Source organism: Crinia signifera, chromosome 4 (genome assembly GCF_055691185.1).
Source record: "Crinia signifera chromosome 4, ASM5569118v1, whole genome shotgun sequence".
NCBI lineage: Eukaryota > Metazoa > Chordata > Amphibia > Anura > Myobatrachidae > Crinia > Crinia signifera.
Window position 1 is genome coordinate 313804873 of NC_139220.1, and position 18307 is coordinate 313823179.

The 18307-nt window shown below is 47.6% G+C and overlaps 1 protein-coding gene across 1 annotated transcript; it reads left to right on the plus strand.

Annotated features, from left to right (window-relative positions):
* The first annotated feature begins 458 nt into the window (after positions 1–458).
* Positions 459–8659, plus strand: LOC146073343 (extracellular calcium-sensing receptor-like). Its single transcript, XM_083180519.1, has 5 exons — positions 459–737; positions 1490–2323; positions 4360–4587; positions 6006–6129; positions 7743–8659. The coding sequence occupies exons 1-5, from the start codon at positions 459–461 to the stop codon at positions 8657–8659; spliced, it is 2382 nt and encodes a 793-aa protein (XP_083036645.1).
* The last annotated feature ends 9648 nt before the right edge of the window (positions 8660–18307 follow it).

Consider the following 18307-nt stretch of genomic DNA (forward strand, 5'->3'; position numbering starts at 1 on the left):
AAATATCACTGGGAAAGATGGTTCCGTGGTGAAGGAGAGATGGTCACAACCCGTTTTCTGATTAAAGTTATGAAGAGAGGCTATAGAGAGGCCTGCTGCTTAGATTACCCAACGCAAGGGCCCCGTTGGGTGTTTGTACACCCCTGCTTATAGTGTGTATCATTTATATGTATCCTTCAACTGTTCTGCAATACTAACAAAATAGAATATCTCCCCATATGTATTGGGTCATGTAGAAAGACCACTACCCCGGTCTCTTTGTCCGGATTAGAACTGCACCACCAGTGTCGGACCGGGGCATGAAGGACCCAACAGGGAATGCAGTAGTAGGGATGGGCCTCATTTACTGAACTGGATTAATCCAAATATGTCTATATCATCATCCCCATTGTTTGAGGGCACGTGCCATCTGAACTCATCTTTTCTCACTCTTGTTTCCCTCCATTAGGTATAGCACGATGAGTTACAGCTGGATGCAATCCATGGTATATACCATAAAGGAAATAAACACCTTGGAGTCTCTACTCCCAAATATATCTCTAGGATTCCAGATCTTTGACACATGCTCACACATCAGCCAATCCCTGTGGGGGATGTTCCGGACTTTGACCGGAGAGGGCTATCCCATTCTCAACTACCAGTGCAGCCAGAAAGTTCCTATAGCTATCATTGGAGATGCAATATCAGTCATTTCAATCGCGATGGCTAATGTGCTGGGAAACTACATGTACCCTCAGGTAAAGTCATTTCTTGGCTTCTGTATCTCAATATGTACCCCATTTGCATTTATTCTTCCAATATACTTTGTTGTCTCATTCTTCATCCTACTGTACCTTCCTTAATAGGGATTCAGTATGAAATCCCGACGGTCAAAATCCCGACAAGGTCAAAATACCGACATTTAAAATCCCGACAAGGTCAAAATACAGACATATAGAATGTAGACAGGTGAAAAAGTCAACATGACTTTGGGTCGACAGATCGCCATGGGTTTTTTCACAGTTTTTTTAGCTTAATGTCGACACAGTCGACATGGACACAGTTGGAGGTCAACTGCAGCCCCTCGCATTGCTCACTTCGCTTGCAATGCGCTCGGCACACTATTTTATTCTCCCTCCACGCCGTAGTGGATGGTCGGCACATGTCGGGTCAAAACCATTGAAAAAACCCATGTCGACCTCACGATCTGTCGACCGAAAGTCATGTTGACTTTTTCACCTGTCTACATTCTATATGTCGGTATTTTGACCTTGTCGGGGTTTTAAATGTCGGTATTTTGACCATGTCGGGATTTTAAATGTCGATATTTTGACCTTGTCGGTATTTTGACCATCGGTCAATAGTTGTCGGTATTTTGACCGTCGGGATTTTGACTGCATCCCCTTAAGAGTTTGAGATGAGAATTAAACTTACAAATATATTTCCTCCCCTCCTCTTCATACTTTAGTAATTTCTTGGGGCCATTTTCTGTCTTTTTTTCCCCTTGTAGATTAGCTATACATCATCGGTAGCCTCTCTGAGTAACCGGCACTTGTACCCGTCATTCTTCCGCACAATCCCCAATGATGACAAAGAGGCCACGGCCCTGGCGAAGCTTGTGGCATACATGGGATGGAAATGGCTTGGCCTGCTCTCTCTGGAGGAAGAATATGGGGAGGTGGGATCTCAGATTCTCAAAGACAAGCTCCAAAGGTTGGGTGTGTGCCTCGCTTATCACGAAACGTTTGGACAAGCATCCTCCCCCGCAAAGTTAAACTCTATAGCAAACGTGGTCATTCAGTCATCGGCCAAGGTTGTTATCATCTTTTCTAGAGACCCCTTAATCCACCCGCTGGTGAAATTGATTTCAGAGAGAGGGGACTCTGAACGTATCTGGCTGGGTGTTACATCATGGTCAAACTCGCCCTTGCTCACCATGAAAGAGTATAATAATACAATGATGGGGACACTTGCATTCGCTTTGCATGATACGGGAATTCCAGGGTTTAAGGAATATCTCCTCGCTATTCGTCCTTCCCTGCACCTTCCTCAGGACATCTTCATCAAGACTTTCTGGGAGTTAGCTCAGGCATGTCGCTGGCCAAACAAAAGCACTGATGCCAATAGCAGCACACCATGGTGCACAGGAGAAGAGCAACTGACCAGATTCAAAAGCTATGAATATGACTATGATGAATTTGACTTTAAGGTAGAATATCTGGTGTATAATGCAATATATGCCGTGGCCTTTGCCCTACATGAACTTATCTTTTCCTGTTCCCCTGGCCAAGTGAACTCACAGCATGGAGGATGTGGAGTCCAAAGGACCGTAGCACCATGGAAGGTACAATAGATTCTGTTCCTACATTATCCAACATTCAGAAACAAAGGCCCTTATTCTGGTTGACTCCCTAGGCAGGGTGTCTCAGACCTGCGGGCACCTTGTGCGAGGACAGGGCGGGCAGCTCGCATCCGTTGATGTCAGCTGCTCACCCCCATCCCTGGGAAATTTGCATGGGAATGTCCAGTGTTCTCATGGGAACGCCCATGAAACGAACGCTGGGCATTCCCATATGCAAATTGCCCAGCTTGACCTCTCCCCCACGGACTTCTGTGTGCGAGTGCTGTGGGCGCTCACAAACAGCGGCTGCACATGTGCATATATCTATCTGCATGCGCAGCCGCAAACATTCGGTCCCCTGTGGGAATGGGCGGGGGACCCATTGAATCAGAATACCCCCCAAAGACTATAAGATGCCTACTATGTGCATATTTAAGTGATTTTGGGCCCGATTCAGACCTATTTGCATTGCTGATTATCCAACTACCATGCGTACGCATAGTAGTCTGTGTGCATGCCGGAGGTCCACCTGCAAACGAATACAGCGATGGCTAGCCATCGCGGGCCATTCACAAGACGATTGACAGGCGGCTGGCATTTGTAGGCGGCACCATGGCATTTTCTAGGAGTGCCATGGAAAACGCAGGTGACACCTGGCCATTGGGAGGGAGAATGAGCCAAAGGCAATGGCCTCTTGCACACTGATGGACTCAGAGTGATGGTATCAGTGGTGATATCAAATTATAATGCTGTCCACAAGTGCTCACACAAGATTCGGGAAAGGGTTCCCTAGTACAAGCATTGTACGTCAGTGACTATTTCTGAGCATTATTATATTATTCTGGATTTCCTCTACAATGACCATGGAAGGCGGTGAAGCACCCCATGCATTCCTGCATTGTACGAGATGTCTATGCAATGACCTCTATAGTATAACATGTTGGCGTAACTAATTTGTGGAATATTGCTAAGCTTATATGAGGTCACTGTCACATGTAAAGATAAGGACCAAGTCCATCGTTTCCATGCTTTATCTCTCAGTGAGCTTCCATGATCACTTCAGTAAGAACAATACTCTGAACAACCCAGCAAGGGTCCATAGCCACTAGTCATGTCTGTCCAGGGCTGATAATCTATTTTATATCCAACATGGTTCTACAAGTGGAATAGCTGCAGTAGGCCAGTCATTCACTTGGTGCAAGCTTATTGGATAACATGACCTTGAAAATCCCACCATTTCCTGGGTGTTTATGAGCTACCATGCACTTAGTGAGTTTTGGTCAGTCTAGCTATATAGTCATACAGTATTAGTCTAGAGAGGCATCTGACTTATCTTACAAAGGGACATAAATCATACTAATACTTGGGCATCTTCAGCCATGCCCATGGGTAACCCTATTTAGTTATCATTGAATGTGGAACTTCTTGTGTAGGAAGTGCCACAAAGGTGCTAGAGACAACTTTTTAGGGTTCCGCTGGTTGGTTGATTGCCCTTGTGACCATGAGTGTTAGGGCTATTTCACACGCTCCGGCTCCTGCCGGGGGGCGGAACCCTGCATGACCAGGAAGCCGTGCCGCACACAGCAGTTTAGAATGGAGAGGATGGCCACAACCCGGCAGCCGTCCCATCCAGTGGTGGGATCTGGCCGGGCCGTGGCCGTCCCGTGTGAATAGACACAATAGTGTCCATTAACAACTACTGTGTGCGGCACGGCATTTGGCCGTGCGGGGTGTCGCCGCCCGGCAGGGGCCGATGCGTGTGAAATAAGCCTTAGAAGGACCTGTAGAAGACTACAAAGCTGGTAACATTTAATGATTAATATTCATAATGCACACTTAGTATTGGGTGAGATGTGGATTTTACCCTTATGCGTGATACATAACACCCTGCTCTCATCGTGACTTTAAGGCGGGGGATTGACTAGCCTCCTAAAGGTGTTTTTTGCCTTTGGAAAGACTCAACATAGGTCCTCCTAATTATTAAACTATGACTATATCAGAAGCTAATGTCACCTAAGACGATGCGTAATGTTCTGCAGGTGGTTCGCTATGTTAAAAAAATCAGTTTCAAGAATCGGATGGGAGAAGACATGTTCTTTGATTCCAATGGAAACCCACCGACTGACTATGATCTTCTGAACTGGCAACCGGACACAGATGGCGCCATCAAGTTTGTAACTGTCGGGCGCTACAATGTTCGCAAGTCTGAAGAAAAGGAGTTGACTGTCAATATCACCGCCATTAGGTGGATCACTGGAGGACAGGAGGTAAGGTGACTCCCTTGGGTAGAAAAAAATAAAAAAGAGTAATAGTAAAAAAGTCAACAGTGTGCCAGATGTACTAGGCTCTGAATAGCGAAGTGATCTCCATAAAGTACCAACCAACCAGCTTCTGGCTGTCATTTTTTCAAACCCAGCCAGTATCTTGGCAGTTAGGAGCTGATGTTGTGGATTATTAGGCCGAGAGTCAACAGGTCGGCGCATGAAAAAGATTGACATGGTCTAGGTCAACATTGTTAAAACGACACAAACAAAAGGTCGGAATGGAAATGATGGACACTGGATATTGTCGACACAGGTTTTTAAAGTTTTTGGTTGTCTATGTTGACATCTATTGACATGGACACCATATTAGTGTTCCCCGTCCCCTCACAGGGCTCGCTGCATTGGGAACTCTGCCTTGATGCCAGGGGCAGATTAAGGTCTGTGGGGGCCCTGGTCAACAAAATTGTGGGGGCCCCCACAGACACAAAACCCCCCGCCACCCCCACATCCCCCCTTCACCGCAGACACATCCCCCCTTGGTACCTGGGCAGCACTGGGGGTCCCTGCAGTGGCCTGAGCAATCAGGGCCGTGGTCCCTGCAGTGTATGGGAAGTTAGCGGTGGGGTCCCGGCTGCAGATGGGAACTAGTAGTGGCATTTCCCATCCGCTGCAGGAACCCCGCCGCTGACTTCCCATCTGCGGCAGGGACCCTGTCGCTGACAGCCCAGACCGCAGCAGGGACCCCCTGCCCATCTGCGCTGCGCCAGCCTGCACTCCCCGATCCCACTGCTCAAGCATGGGGCGACAGGAGCCCCTCACCAGCAGCAGTGCCGGTGTGGGGGCCCCGGGTCGACCGCCCCTGTTGCCCCGTGCTTGATGCGCTATACACACTATTATATTCTCCCCCTATTCCCACTTGGATCTTGAAGGAGAAGTCACAGGCGGTCTCCCTTGAACCGCCAAGGAGTTTCCCGGGTGGCAGGTTCGCATTCAATATGTTGGCCTTTTGCATGCGGTCCCAGCAGACTGTTCTATACGATAGATCCTACATGCAGCACTTGCGAACAAGTGCTCCGATCTGATGCGCACGGGACCCCGCATCGGATCGATCTATCTCTTATTTGCCTGATTTCTCTGACCGATGCATAAGCGTATGGCCAGTTTAAGTTTTAAGGCGGTTTCGCTTGTGTCGACCTTTTGTCAAAGTTGACCAAGGCCATTTCAACCTTTTGTGTCGACCTATTGTACGTTGACCATTAGTGGTCTACCTATCAACCTAGACACTGACGACCAGATACCGAAGCTGATTGGCTGATACTTTATCACTCTCCATGGCTTAGTACATCAGGAAATGGTCATTATCTAGCACTGGACAGGGCTATTTGGCTGAAATAAATGATACCTCTGATTTCTATCTGCAGATCCCCAGATCCGTGTGCAGCGACAGCTGCTCGTCTGGATTTAGGACGGTCGCTCGGAAGGGACAACCCATGTGCTGCTTTGACTGTGTTCCTTGTTCAGAGGGGGAAATATCCAACCACACAGGTAGCGTTTGTCCACAATGACAAAGGGCGTGTGTCCCGGAGGGGCGGCGTTAACCTGCTTGCTGGGCTCCCAACGAGCTGGTCTGAATCCCCCCGTCACAGCTGTAGTAACACATCCCCCCAACACTTCTGTAGTGACACATCTGCCCCTCCATTCCCCTATAGTAACACATTCCCCATCACTCCTGTTAAATTATTAGAGGTAGCCTATAGTATTTTTAAGACTACTGCTTTATATTATTTGGTACTTGTGTAGTTTCACGGCGGCAGTTACGTAGCGTAGCGTCCCTGTCAACATCAGCATAGTGTTCCCGCGGCCAGCGTAGTCAGCATCCCTGTCAGTATCAGCGTAGTGTTCCCGCCTGTTCGCAGCTAGCCGGAGCTTACGTAGTTAGCGTAGTCAGCGTCCCTCAGTATCAGTGTAGTGTTCCCGCCCGTTTGCGGCTAGCCGGAGCTTACGTAGTTAGCGTAGTAGGCGTCCCTCAGTATCAGCGTAGTGTTCCCCCGTTTGCGGCTAGCCGGAGCTTATGTAGTTAGCGTAGTCAGTCAGTGATTATTACATTGTGTGGGAACCATTGACCATTTTAACCTGCCTGACATGAAACGTTTGAATGTGTTCTTGAAATACCCCCACTATTCACGTCTGCCCGAAGCATGGCGAGCCCTGAGGGCAGACGCGGTACGCGCCCTCCCGACCTATTCATACCGTCACTATACACGTCGGCATGGAGTTGAGCTTATAAAGTGTGGTGAGCGCAGCGAGCCACCGAGCCCAAAACGTGGTGAGCACAGTGAGCCACCGAGCCCAAAACGTGGTGAGCACAGCGAGCCCCGCGAGGGGTCGCGAAATACACGTCAAGTAATCCGCGTCCCCTCGCGGGGCTTGCCACGCTTGAGGCTCGGTGGCTCGCCACACTTTATAAAATCAACTCCACACTAACGTGGATAGTGGGGGTATGAACAGGTTGGGAGGACACGTACCACATCCACTCGCCGCGCTTCGGGCTGGCGTGGATAGTGGGGGTTTGAAATGGAGGCATTTGCCAGTATGTAACATGGAGTATTGGTAAATGCGTCCTTTATTGTGCATGAGACGCACTTGTGCACCGCACCCCCTTTTGTGCAGGAGACGCACATGCTACTGAACCCCTAACCCTGTCCTTCTCCCTGAAGCAGACACAGGCAGGGTTGCCGTACCCTGCCACAAGAATTACTGAGACGTAGCAGCGTCTGAGACACTCGTGCGTCTCAGACAGGTGGAGCGCCTCTCCGCCAGCACCTTCATGATTGCCTCTCTGCCGGTGCCCGCCAGTGCAGGGGATCTGGTGGCTACCGGCGCCGTTTGAGAGGCGCTCACTAGGCTTGCCAGGGACAGAGCTGCAGCTCCTGGGGACAGTACGGTGACTACTCTGCCTGACAAGGACACTACGCTGACTACGCAGGGCTGCTGCTGGGACACTACGCTGCCTACGCTAGGCAGTCGTTGGGCGCTGACAATTTAGCTTAGCGTACGCTGAAAACGTAGCGTAGCCTTCCGCTGTGAAACTACACAAGTACCTATTTTTTTAGCCATTACTGGATGTGATGCTAAAACATTTTATATTTGCTCTTCAGACTCTAGTAATTGCTTTCCATGCTCCGATGAAATGTGGCCAAATGAGAACAAGACCTTGTGCATCCCGAAAGCTGTTGAGTTCTTATCCTACTGGGAGCCTCTTGGACTTACCTTGACTGCCACTGTCATCTTCTGCACCTTCACCTCCATCAGCATACTATGTGTTTTCATTAAATACAAAGACACAGCCATAGTCAAAGCCAACAACCGAGACCTTACCTATGTCATACTGGCCTCCTTGTCTTTGAGTTTCTTATGCTCACTACTTTTTATTGGGGAGCCCAAAAAATTCACTTGTCGTGTACGCCAGGGGGCCTTTGGTGTCATCTTTGTTCTCAGCATCTCCTGTGTCCTGGCCAAGACAGTCATGGTGGTCATCGCTTTTGGAGCTACCAAACCAGGAAGCAACATGAGAAAATGGCTTGGGCCATTGGTTCCAGCTTCAACGGTCTCTGTTTGTACATCTGTCCAGGCCTTCATCTGTATCTCCTGGATGTTCCACTGCCCCCCATTCCCTGAGAAGAACATCAAGATCAAAACTGGGGTTATCATCTTTCAATGCAAGGAATGTTCGGACACCATGTTCTGGTGCATGCTGGGATACATGGCATTTCTTGCCTGCGTCAGTTTCCTGGTAGCTTTCCTTGCCAGAAAATTACCAGACACCTTCAATGAGGCCAAGTGGATCACGTTCTCCATGTTGATCTTCTTGAGTGTCTGGGCCTCTTTTGTCCCTGCCTTTCTCAGCACTCAGGGGAAGCTGATGGTGGCCACAGAGGTGTTCGGAATCCTGTCCTCCAGTGCTGGGATTGCAGGATGCATCTTCTTTCCCAAATGCTATATTATATTACTAAGACCTGATCTCAACACTCGTCAGAAGCTCCTGGGAAGGGGGACCACCCAGAAAAACACCTGAGTTCTTAGTGATTGAGTTGCCCAGTGCAACCTTGTCTGTGTTAGTTTCAGAAAGATCATATAAAATATTAAAACTAAGGGGGTGATTCAACACCGCTCGGTTAGCAGTGGCCGTTCCGAATTCGCCCAGTTCCGTATGGTGTTGAATCACTCCCTAAATGTAGAACTTTGCACGCATTCTGAATTGTATTCTTCTGTGCATCCGCTTCTCTCCTGGGATATGAGTCATAGGGTCGACATTATAAAAAAGTCGACAGTCATTAGGTTGCCCACTATTGGTCGACACACGGACGGTGTAATGGTTAGCATTAACGCCTCACAGCACTCAGGTCATGGGTTCGATTTCCACCATGGCCCTAACTGTGTGGAGTTTGTATATTCTCCCCGCACTTGCGTTGGTTTCCTCCGGGTACTTAAGTTTCCTCCCTCAACCCAAAAATATACTGGTAGGCTAATTGGATTCCAACAAAATGAACCTACGTGTACATGTGTTAGTTAATATAGATTGTAAGCTCCACCGGGGCAGGGACTGATGTGAATGTTCAACTATTCTCTGTACAGCGCTGCGGAATATGTATGCGCTATATAACAAACTGATAATTAATAAATAAATGGCCTGTCGACCAATAGTGGTCAACATTTTTATTGTTGACCTATCAACAACATGCCCTCTCCTGTTCAAATAACCATGGGCCTTATTTTGGTTCATTCTTTCTGACAAAATCCTTCTTAGATGGGCAAAACCATGTGCACTGCAGGTGGGGCAGGTGTTACTTGTGCAGAGAGAATTCGATTTGGGTGAGTTATTTTGTTTCTGTGCAGGGAAAATACTGGCTGCTTTATTTTTACACTGCAATATAGATCTCACTTGAAGTAAAACCCCACCCAAATCTAATTCTCACTGCACAAGTAACATCTGCCCCCCCTGCAGTGCACATGGTTTTGTCCATCTAAGAAGGATTTTGTCAGAAAGAATGAACCAAAATAAGGCCCAATATCACTGGTTTTGCCTATCACTGACCATAAATAATTTGATTTGGCCCTGGACCACCAAGCCACCCCTGCACGAGAATACCTAGGCACACAGTTTGGGGACCACTGGCATACACCTATTTGCAAATGTATCATTTATACTGTACTCACTAAACCACAAGGGGATGCGGTCATTTGGTCTACAGCATAATGGTAGATAGTCATTAGGTCGACACCATTAGGTCAAAATGGGTCTAGGTCGACATAGGAAAAGGTCGACAGGCCGTTAGTTCGACAGGTCATTAGTTTGACCGTGTCTAGGTTGACAGTCAAAAGGTCGACATGGGGTTTTTCACTGTTTTTTGAGCCGGGATCATTGGGGATTGTGCGGAAGAACGACGGGTACAAGTGCCGGTTACTCAGAGAGGCTACCGATGATGTATAACTAATCTACAAGGGGAAAAAAAGACAGAAAATGAACATGGCCCCAAGAAATTACTAAAGTATGAAGAGGAGGGGAGGAAATATATTTGTAAGTTTAATTCTCATCTCAAACTCTTAAGGGGATGCAGTCAAAATACAGACAACCATTGACCGACGGTCAAAATCACGACAAGGTCAAAATACCGTCATTTAAAATCCCGACAAGGTCAAAATATCGTCATTTAAAATCCCGACATGGTCAAAATCCCGACAAGGTCAAAATGCAGACATTTAAAATCCCGACAAGATCAAAATACCGACATATAGAATGTAGACAGGTGAAAAAGTCAACATGATTTTGGGTCAACAGGTCGATAGGTTGATATATAGGGGTTTATTTACTGAAATGGGAGTTCTGCTGAAGATGTGATGAACCAATCAGATTCTACTTCTTATTTATTTAGCACCTTCTAGAAGATAATAGTATCTGATTGGTTGCCCATAGGGTGAGTACTGGTGCGTAATGTGACTCCACTGCCCATACCCAGAGCAGTGGGTGCAGCCATATACCTAAGTGTTATTTATAGTTGGAAACAGATACAGAACCAGGGGTGGGTTCATAACTAAAGGTGGCCCTGGAAAAAAAATGATACAACTGTCCCCACGTGGGTGGCACCAAATCATATGTAGGCGGAATCTAAAACAAAATGGGTGGAGTTAATAAATCCCTATACCTGTGTGGAAGCTGTTGGCGATCTGTTGTCCCAAGACCTTTAATCAGAATCACTTTATTGGCCATGTATACTCTCGTATACTAGGATTTTTTTGTGGACACAGTGCAGCTTCAAGCATGGTACAAGAGGGATAACAGGACATACTGTACATACATACATACATACATACATACATACATAAGCTGCTGTAACAGACTACAAACCTCCACATGTCACATAATACCCCACCTCCCCCCCACTGAGACTGACCACAGACCACAAACCCTCCATCAGCAAAACTCATTCCCCTAAATAATACAAATGTCCAAAACACCCCAGAGATTTCTGCACCCACTCCAGTCCCTTTAACAGATGTCACAATGCAGTGGCGTAATTAGACATTTCACGCCCTCCTACTAAAAAAAAAAATCTGGTGCCCCCCATATCATTTATTATGATTTTTTTTTACCTACTGTAAATGCTCCTTGCCAGGAGTTACATGCTCTTTGCCAGGGATTTCATGCTCATTTACAGGGATTTCATGCTCATTGACAGGAGTTACATGCTCATTGACAGTGATTACATGCTCATTGACAGGAGTTACATGCTCATTGTGTGATGTGCACGGTAGGTTCAGCTCTTTATCCGGTGTATTGAGGAGGCAACTCCTGTTAAGGAACAGATATAGATTTATTGCTTGAAATTTAGCAAACGCAGAAATCACCCTCTTGACCAACCATGTGCTGCTCCCACGAGGCCCAACTGTACAAACCACTGCCGTCAACAGTAACACTTCAGCATATTAACACTTACATGACAGTTATGTTCTACCTAGCATACTTTGGCACGAAACAGTCTTTTAACAGATATTAGACAGAAGCTTACACAGCCAAACAACTCTGGACGTCTCCAGGTGAATAATTAATTTATTCTCGTAAATCACTTTATTGTTTACTTATCCCTGCTAAACAGGCATATTATACCTACACTACGTGAACCAACGCGTAGTCGCGTAGTCGGAAGTGTGAGCTGGTTGGTGGAGCAGGGTGGCTGCTCCACCAACCAGCTCACACTTCCGACTACGCGATCCCCGCAGAACCTGGAAGTGTGGCTGTTTGTTGTAGAAGCGGCGTGGATCGTCAGCCGGCGTCCTCCCCTGAAACATACGCCGGTAAAGTCTCCAGGCCGTGGACAACGCCGAAGGACCCTCCAGACGGGAGAAGAATCATCGGGTATTAGGTACATAAACGGTGCACCGCCGGAGGTGCTTGGGACGCCAGCCTTCGACGACACCCTCACCTTCCTTGACCCAAGACTGTCCTCCCCCATCGTGGGCATCCAGTGTTACCACCCCTCCACTTCAGTCTGGGACTATCTGGGCACCGCCCAACCCAGAACTACCAGACTGTTCTTCCCTTACCCCCCCATCCGCCCTCACCCACTGTGTCCATTAGCCCTGCCTCGGCTATCAACAGCTGCTGCAACACAGATCACACTAGTGCAGTCATTTTTTGTACCTTTTTCAATAAATACAGCTTTTATTCCCACCACTGGCTCACAGACTTGTCTGTCACAGTACGCACACAGTACCCATATATCACATCATATGTATGATAGGGCCTGACCGCTGGTCACCAAGTATTAGCTACAATTCTGAGTTGGGACCCACTCGACACAGCAGCCGGCAAATTTAGGTTTGAGCGCTACCATCAACCAATACCAATATACTTTGGCATGAAACAGACTTTTAACACACATTGGACAGAAGCTTACACAGCCAAACAACATCATGCTTACTCTGGAGTCTGGACGTCTCCAGGTGAATAATTAATTTATTCTCGTAAATCACTTTATAGTTTACTTATCCCTGCTAAACAGGCATATTATACCTACACTACGTGAACCAACGGTACCGGTACCAAACTAATGCTCTAGCCACAAGTCTAAGGTTCGGCCTGTACTTTGAAATGAATGTACAATTTCCCAGCATGGCATACCTAAGGGGTAACCCGGCCTTCCTACGGATCAATAGCCTGGGCCCGGTGATGTCAGGCCTTCCTATGGATTAATAGCCTGGCCATTACTGGGTGGGGAGAGTTGCCTTGAGGGGGCGATCACTATTGGTCTGTCCTGGACTAAATGACCATAAAGTCAGTGCACACGTGGGCCCTGCTGGATAAGTGCGGGCTCCTGGAAGTCTCCCTGACACTATCCCCAGTGTCCCTTCTAATGCCTGTATGTGGGGAAATGGAATGCAGGCACAAGTTGCAGGGGGCACCCTGTGGTGTCTTAATATGGTACCTGTTGCCTGGAAACAGTTGCGGGCTCCTGCCCGTCACTACTTGGTCCCCTGATGTCTGGACAGCTGATTATTAGGTGAGGGGGGTCTCTGCTCAGGTCGCCTCCTCCTCTTCTGCTGGGTACACTAGCATGGGCATACTGCTGGGTTGCACTGTGGATCCAGTCTCCAGTCAATCACCGCCGGGTACTGGGCAGGTGTCGCGTTGTGGCGGGTGTCCCTTTCTCCTGCTCTCTGCGCGGTCTCCCCGCTGCGGCTAAGTGCGGCTCAGCTGCCGCTCGATACAGCCCCTGCTGCTGATCACCGATGGCCTCCCACTCAGTCCTCTCCCGCTGCTCCGGGTCTTCCCAGGCTCCACACTGCTGCCTCTGTCCTTCCTGCCGGCCCCCTCCGGACGCACTTCCTGGCGTCCTTCGCGCCAGGCCTCTCCGCCAATCGCCGCCGGCTCTTCCTGCCCGTCCATCACCCAGGGTAGGTCCCGCCCCCTTCAGCTCTGGCGCTTGTGGGGAGGTATTTAACCCCCTTGCTGCCGGGATTAAGTCAAGGGGCTCTGGCTGCAGTGGGACCCGCTGCGGGGTGCCACAATTGACGGGAGTTACATGCTCATTGCCAGGGGTTACATGCTAATTGACAGGAGTTACATGCTCATTGCCAGGGATTTCATGCTCATTGACAGGAGTTACATGCTCAATGTGGACAATGTATATGTGCACAGTGTCCCCTCGCTGCGCTCACCACGCTTCGGGAACGGTGCCACGCTACGATCGGCACAATATTATATTCTCACTCATAATAAAGTACGGACCAAATTGGGCTGCACCAAAAACATCTGAAAAACTCGTGTCGACGTGAAGACTGTGGACCTCGTCTCCATCCATCTTCTGCTTGCGTCTAACTCCCGCCACTAAATAGACGTCTTCAGCCAAGAGTGGTCGATCCTGTAACTGCTGATCAAGACAGCGTTGGCCCAGCAACCATATACACTTGTTGCTAGGGGTTTCATGCTCATTGCCAGGGGTTACATGCTCGTAGCCAGGGGTTTCTTATTAATTGCCAGTGTTTTTTTGCTTGTTTCCAGTGGGTACATGCTCATCGCAAGGGTCAATAAATATATTCCTGGGGCATTATATATATGTTATATATATACGCTACCCAGTAGGACCTCTAGCATATATCCATCTGTCCAGTAGAACCTATAGCATCTGTCTCCTTTACGGCAGTGGCCATTTTTGGAGGCACATTTTCAGCAGATTCCATATAGACAGACAGACACATTGGAATTGGAATGCTTGCTATATGCCATTTAGGGTTACTTCTGTACTGTATGTCAGCTAAGCAGGCAAACTTAGATCATTTACACCCGCAATAGCTAAGCTGCAATATATTTGCTATGGGGCCCCCCATGGGTTAGCTACACCCCTGAAAACACATTAAAGTGGCCCAAAGGGGACGTGGGACACTAACTGATGGACGACATGCTCTGGGGTAAATATTAACACCTAAAACTTTGAAAAACTGACATCTACCTTTCCCATGTCCAACTTTTGCTTGTGTCGATCTTTTGACATAAGTTGACTTTGTGCATGTTGAGTTTATTATACACACCCTGTCAGAGTAAAGTGCGTGCATCAATGAACCTGACTGTTCCACTATTTAGCCACAAGATGGCAGCAACAGCTAACAAACTTACAAAGCTTATCGTTAGGAATTCAGGTTGCGGTCATTTGGTCTACAGCATGATGGTCGACAGTCCTTAGGTTGACAGTCATTAGGTCAATATAGGAAAAGGTCGACATAGGAAAAGGTCGACATGGTTCTAGGTCGAAAGGTCATTCGTTCAACAATGCCTAAGTCGACAGTCAAAAGGTCGACATGGGGTTTTTCACTGTTTTTTTTTCAGCTGAATGTCAACACAGTCGACATGGACACAGTTTCAAGTGCACCGCATGAAAGTGTCTCCTGTCCTAACATCTCATTGCAGAGCTGGATGCAAATCAGCCGCAGTTACACTAACTGGGGGTCCACGTTGACAGATTGACACATATGCCAGGCAGAAGTACTAAGCCATACCATCCAATCAGCTCCTAGGAATCATTCAAACACAGCCGGTATAGTATGGTAGCTAGGAGCTGATTGGCTGGCACTTTATCTCTCTCTCTCTGAAGCTTAGCACAAAGACCCCATATCTTTTATTATACATATATTTTTACACTTTATAGAACATACATCATCAGAAGGGGGGGTACTTAGTTGACGGAATGTGTACAGTGTAATGTCGTTCTCAAAATGCTGACACGGCAGAGGCGTAGCTAGGGCGGAGCACCAGCTCCGGGCGCCGACATGTCACCTGGCGCCGGAGCTCTGCCACCGGCTTCCCCGCTGTCCCCGGCATCAGTCAGTGAGAGAGGCTTCCTGCTTGCGTCTGCTGACCTCCGTAGCCTGGGAGACCAAAGAGCAGGAGCAGCGTGTACTACGAAGGCTGCACAGACTGGCGAGAGCGAGACCAGCAGCCGGGAAGGGGATTTATGACAACTACCACGGAATATAAGTATTATGGTTTTTTTTAAATCTCTATATATTAACACAGCGCTGTTTTGAAATGTCACGCATGGATGGTCAGTTACATCCAGCATTTACTACTGATTTACTACTTGGAGAGAGCGCAGTGTGGGTGTTTGTGGCTGCAGGATCAATTAACTTCAAGGCTGACTTACTAACACACTGCTGCCTAATAATTAACCCAATTAGTTTTAATTGTATTAAAACTTTAACCAAAAGTGCTTCTATTGCTGGAAAAGCACAAAGTTGCTGGGAAACTGTTTGGCTGTATTAACCCACTGCTGACTGAATCAAATTTACTAACCAATATATGCTATCAGAATGGACTTCTAACTCAGCATACTGTATTTCTTTTCTTAGTTTGCTTTCATACCCACGCTACTGTGCATGCCTGAGACTAAGAGAGTTTGCGGTCCAGCAGCCAATCAGAAGCAGCATTGGCTGCTGGACTGCGAGCGCCTATTGGTTAGCAGTCCAGCGGGAGACTTGAGCTCTGGCTCAGACGGGCACAGCGGGAGCTGGGCAGGCTTGGCAACGAGCAAGGTCAGTCCTCTTAGCAACGAGCAAGGTCAGTCCCCCTTGGCAACGAGCATGAAGCCCCTGGCATAGAGCATGAAGTTCCTAGCAATGAGCATTTAGGGAAGTGGCACTTATGTGTCAAATGTGTAATGGGCATTACGGTTTGTTATATAGTATGTAATGGGCATTACGGTTTGTTATATAGTATGTAATGGGCATTACGGTTTGTTATATAGTAAGTAATGGGCATTGTGTGTGGCCTTATGTGTAATTGGCATTCCGGCATGTGGCGTTATGTTTAATGGGTATTACAAAGTTTGCTAAAAAGTGCAATGGGCATTACGGTGTGTGGTATAATGTCAGGCCGTGCCCCCTTTTCACCGCACAAGGGTCCCAGTCTTGTACACAAATCCTCTCTATACCACCTTCATACATTTCACTTGAGAGGTCTTTGTTACTCAGTTACAATACCCTTTGGTAAATAACACATTTCAATATACTGCCATACCCAGGATTCGAAACCACAACCTGTTGCAGTCCATCACCCTACTTATTGAGCTATATAATAATATGTGTAACGTCTCTTGAGGATTCTAACTATAAGAAGCTACTTGTACTTTGTAGAAACATTATCAACATTGCAATTGAGCAGATCTATGTAGTGTGCAGCCACACATCCAATCCACTGCAGATACACACTACATAGATCTGCTCAGCTGCAGTGCTGAACAAGTTTTACAAAGTTCAAAGGGGCTGATTCAGACCTGCTCCTTAGGCTGCATATATTCTCTGCCTAGCAAGCACGGTAATGAGCAATGGGTGCGACTTCCATTTTTGTGGGCATGCCCATGCAATTCTGGGCTGGTTCTTTGGATTGCCCCCTGCTTGTTACTCAGACAGCGAGTGCCCAGGTGAATAAAAGATTCACTGAAGGCACTCACTGTGGGGGTTTACACATGCCCATAATCTCGCATGTACAGACCCCCACTGACTGGGACGAAGTCGGACCTAAACAATCTGGTCTGAATCGACCCCAAAGTGAGCTTCAAATATTTAGCATACTGAAGATTTCTATGCAAGGCCACATAGCTCATGAATAGGGTATCTGACTGCAATGCTACAGGTGATGGGTTATGTAAGCATCTTGGAATGTAACAAAGTATACTGGCCCTTATTCTGGTTGGTGCGTACGGCCCGCCGATGTTTTGTGTCTGCGCATGTGCAGAGGCGTCTCTGCGCATGTGCGAGCGGGGCGTACGGCAAAATCCCGCATGATATGTGAACACTCCGACCATCGAATGATGGGGGAGGTTCCCTTAGATGGAGGAGGCGTATTCCGTGAAAAATACATGTGCGGTCCGTTCGGCCGGCTTCTTACCGCGTACGGACGGAGTTGGCGATCCGTATGGAAGGCGGGGTTTCGCACGCATGGTCCTGGCCGCATATTCGGATCCGGCCGCACCGATCAGAATAAGGCCCACTGTGACTGTGGGCCTTATTCTAGTTCACTCTTAGAGGGAAATTCCTTCTTAGATGGACAAAACCATGTGCACTGCAGGGGGGCAGATGTAACAGGTGCAGATAGAATTAGATTTGGGTGAGTTATTTTGTTTCTGTGCAGGGATAATACTGACTGCTTTATTTTTACACTGCAATATAGATATCACTTTGAAGAAAAACCCCACCCAAATCTAACTCTCTCTGCACAAGTAACATCTGCCCCCCTGCAGTGCACATGGTTTTGTCCATCTAAGAAGGAATTTGCTTCTAAGAGTGAACTAGAATAAGGCCCAGTGTAACAAATAGCTCCCAAGTTAAGTTCTTGTTGTTTAGGTGTTAGCAACAGAAGGGATAGGAGAAAGAGGTGGTCAGAAGATGTAATTTAATTTAACCAGATAATTGATAACTACTGCCAACAGCACCCCCTATCCCGCACCACCCTAGTTACGGTCCTGTCTCTCCCTTCATTAGCTTTTCTTGTTTTGCTTACTTAATTCCCTTTTCCACATAAAAATACCGGGTTTTGCAGATGAACGCGTAAATACCCGGATCTTTTGTCAGTGTCAATGGTATAACCAGCAGCTGAGCGGCTTTCTCAGTGATGATGTCAGAGCATGCATCAACACTCATCGCTGTGGCATACACATTGGGCGGCTTTGTGCTG

Coding starts and splice junctions, on each gene's coding strand:
- LOC146073343 (XM_083180519.1), top strand. CDS start 459: ATGAGTTACAGCTGGATGCAATCCATGGTATATACCATAAAGGAAATA. Junction 738..1,489: donor GAAACTACATGTACCCTCAG/GTAAAGTCATTT, acceptor TTCCCCTTGTAG/ATTAGCTATACATCATCGGT. Junction 2,324..4,359: donor GGACCGTAGCACCATGGAAG/GTACAATAGATT, acceptor AATGTTCTGCAG/GTGGTTCGCTATGTTAAAAA.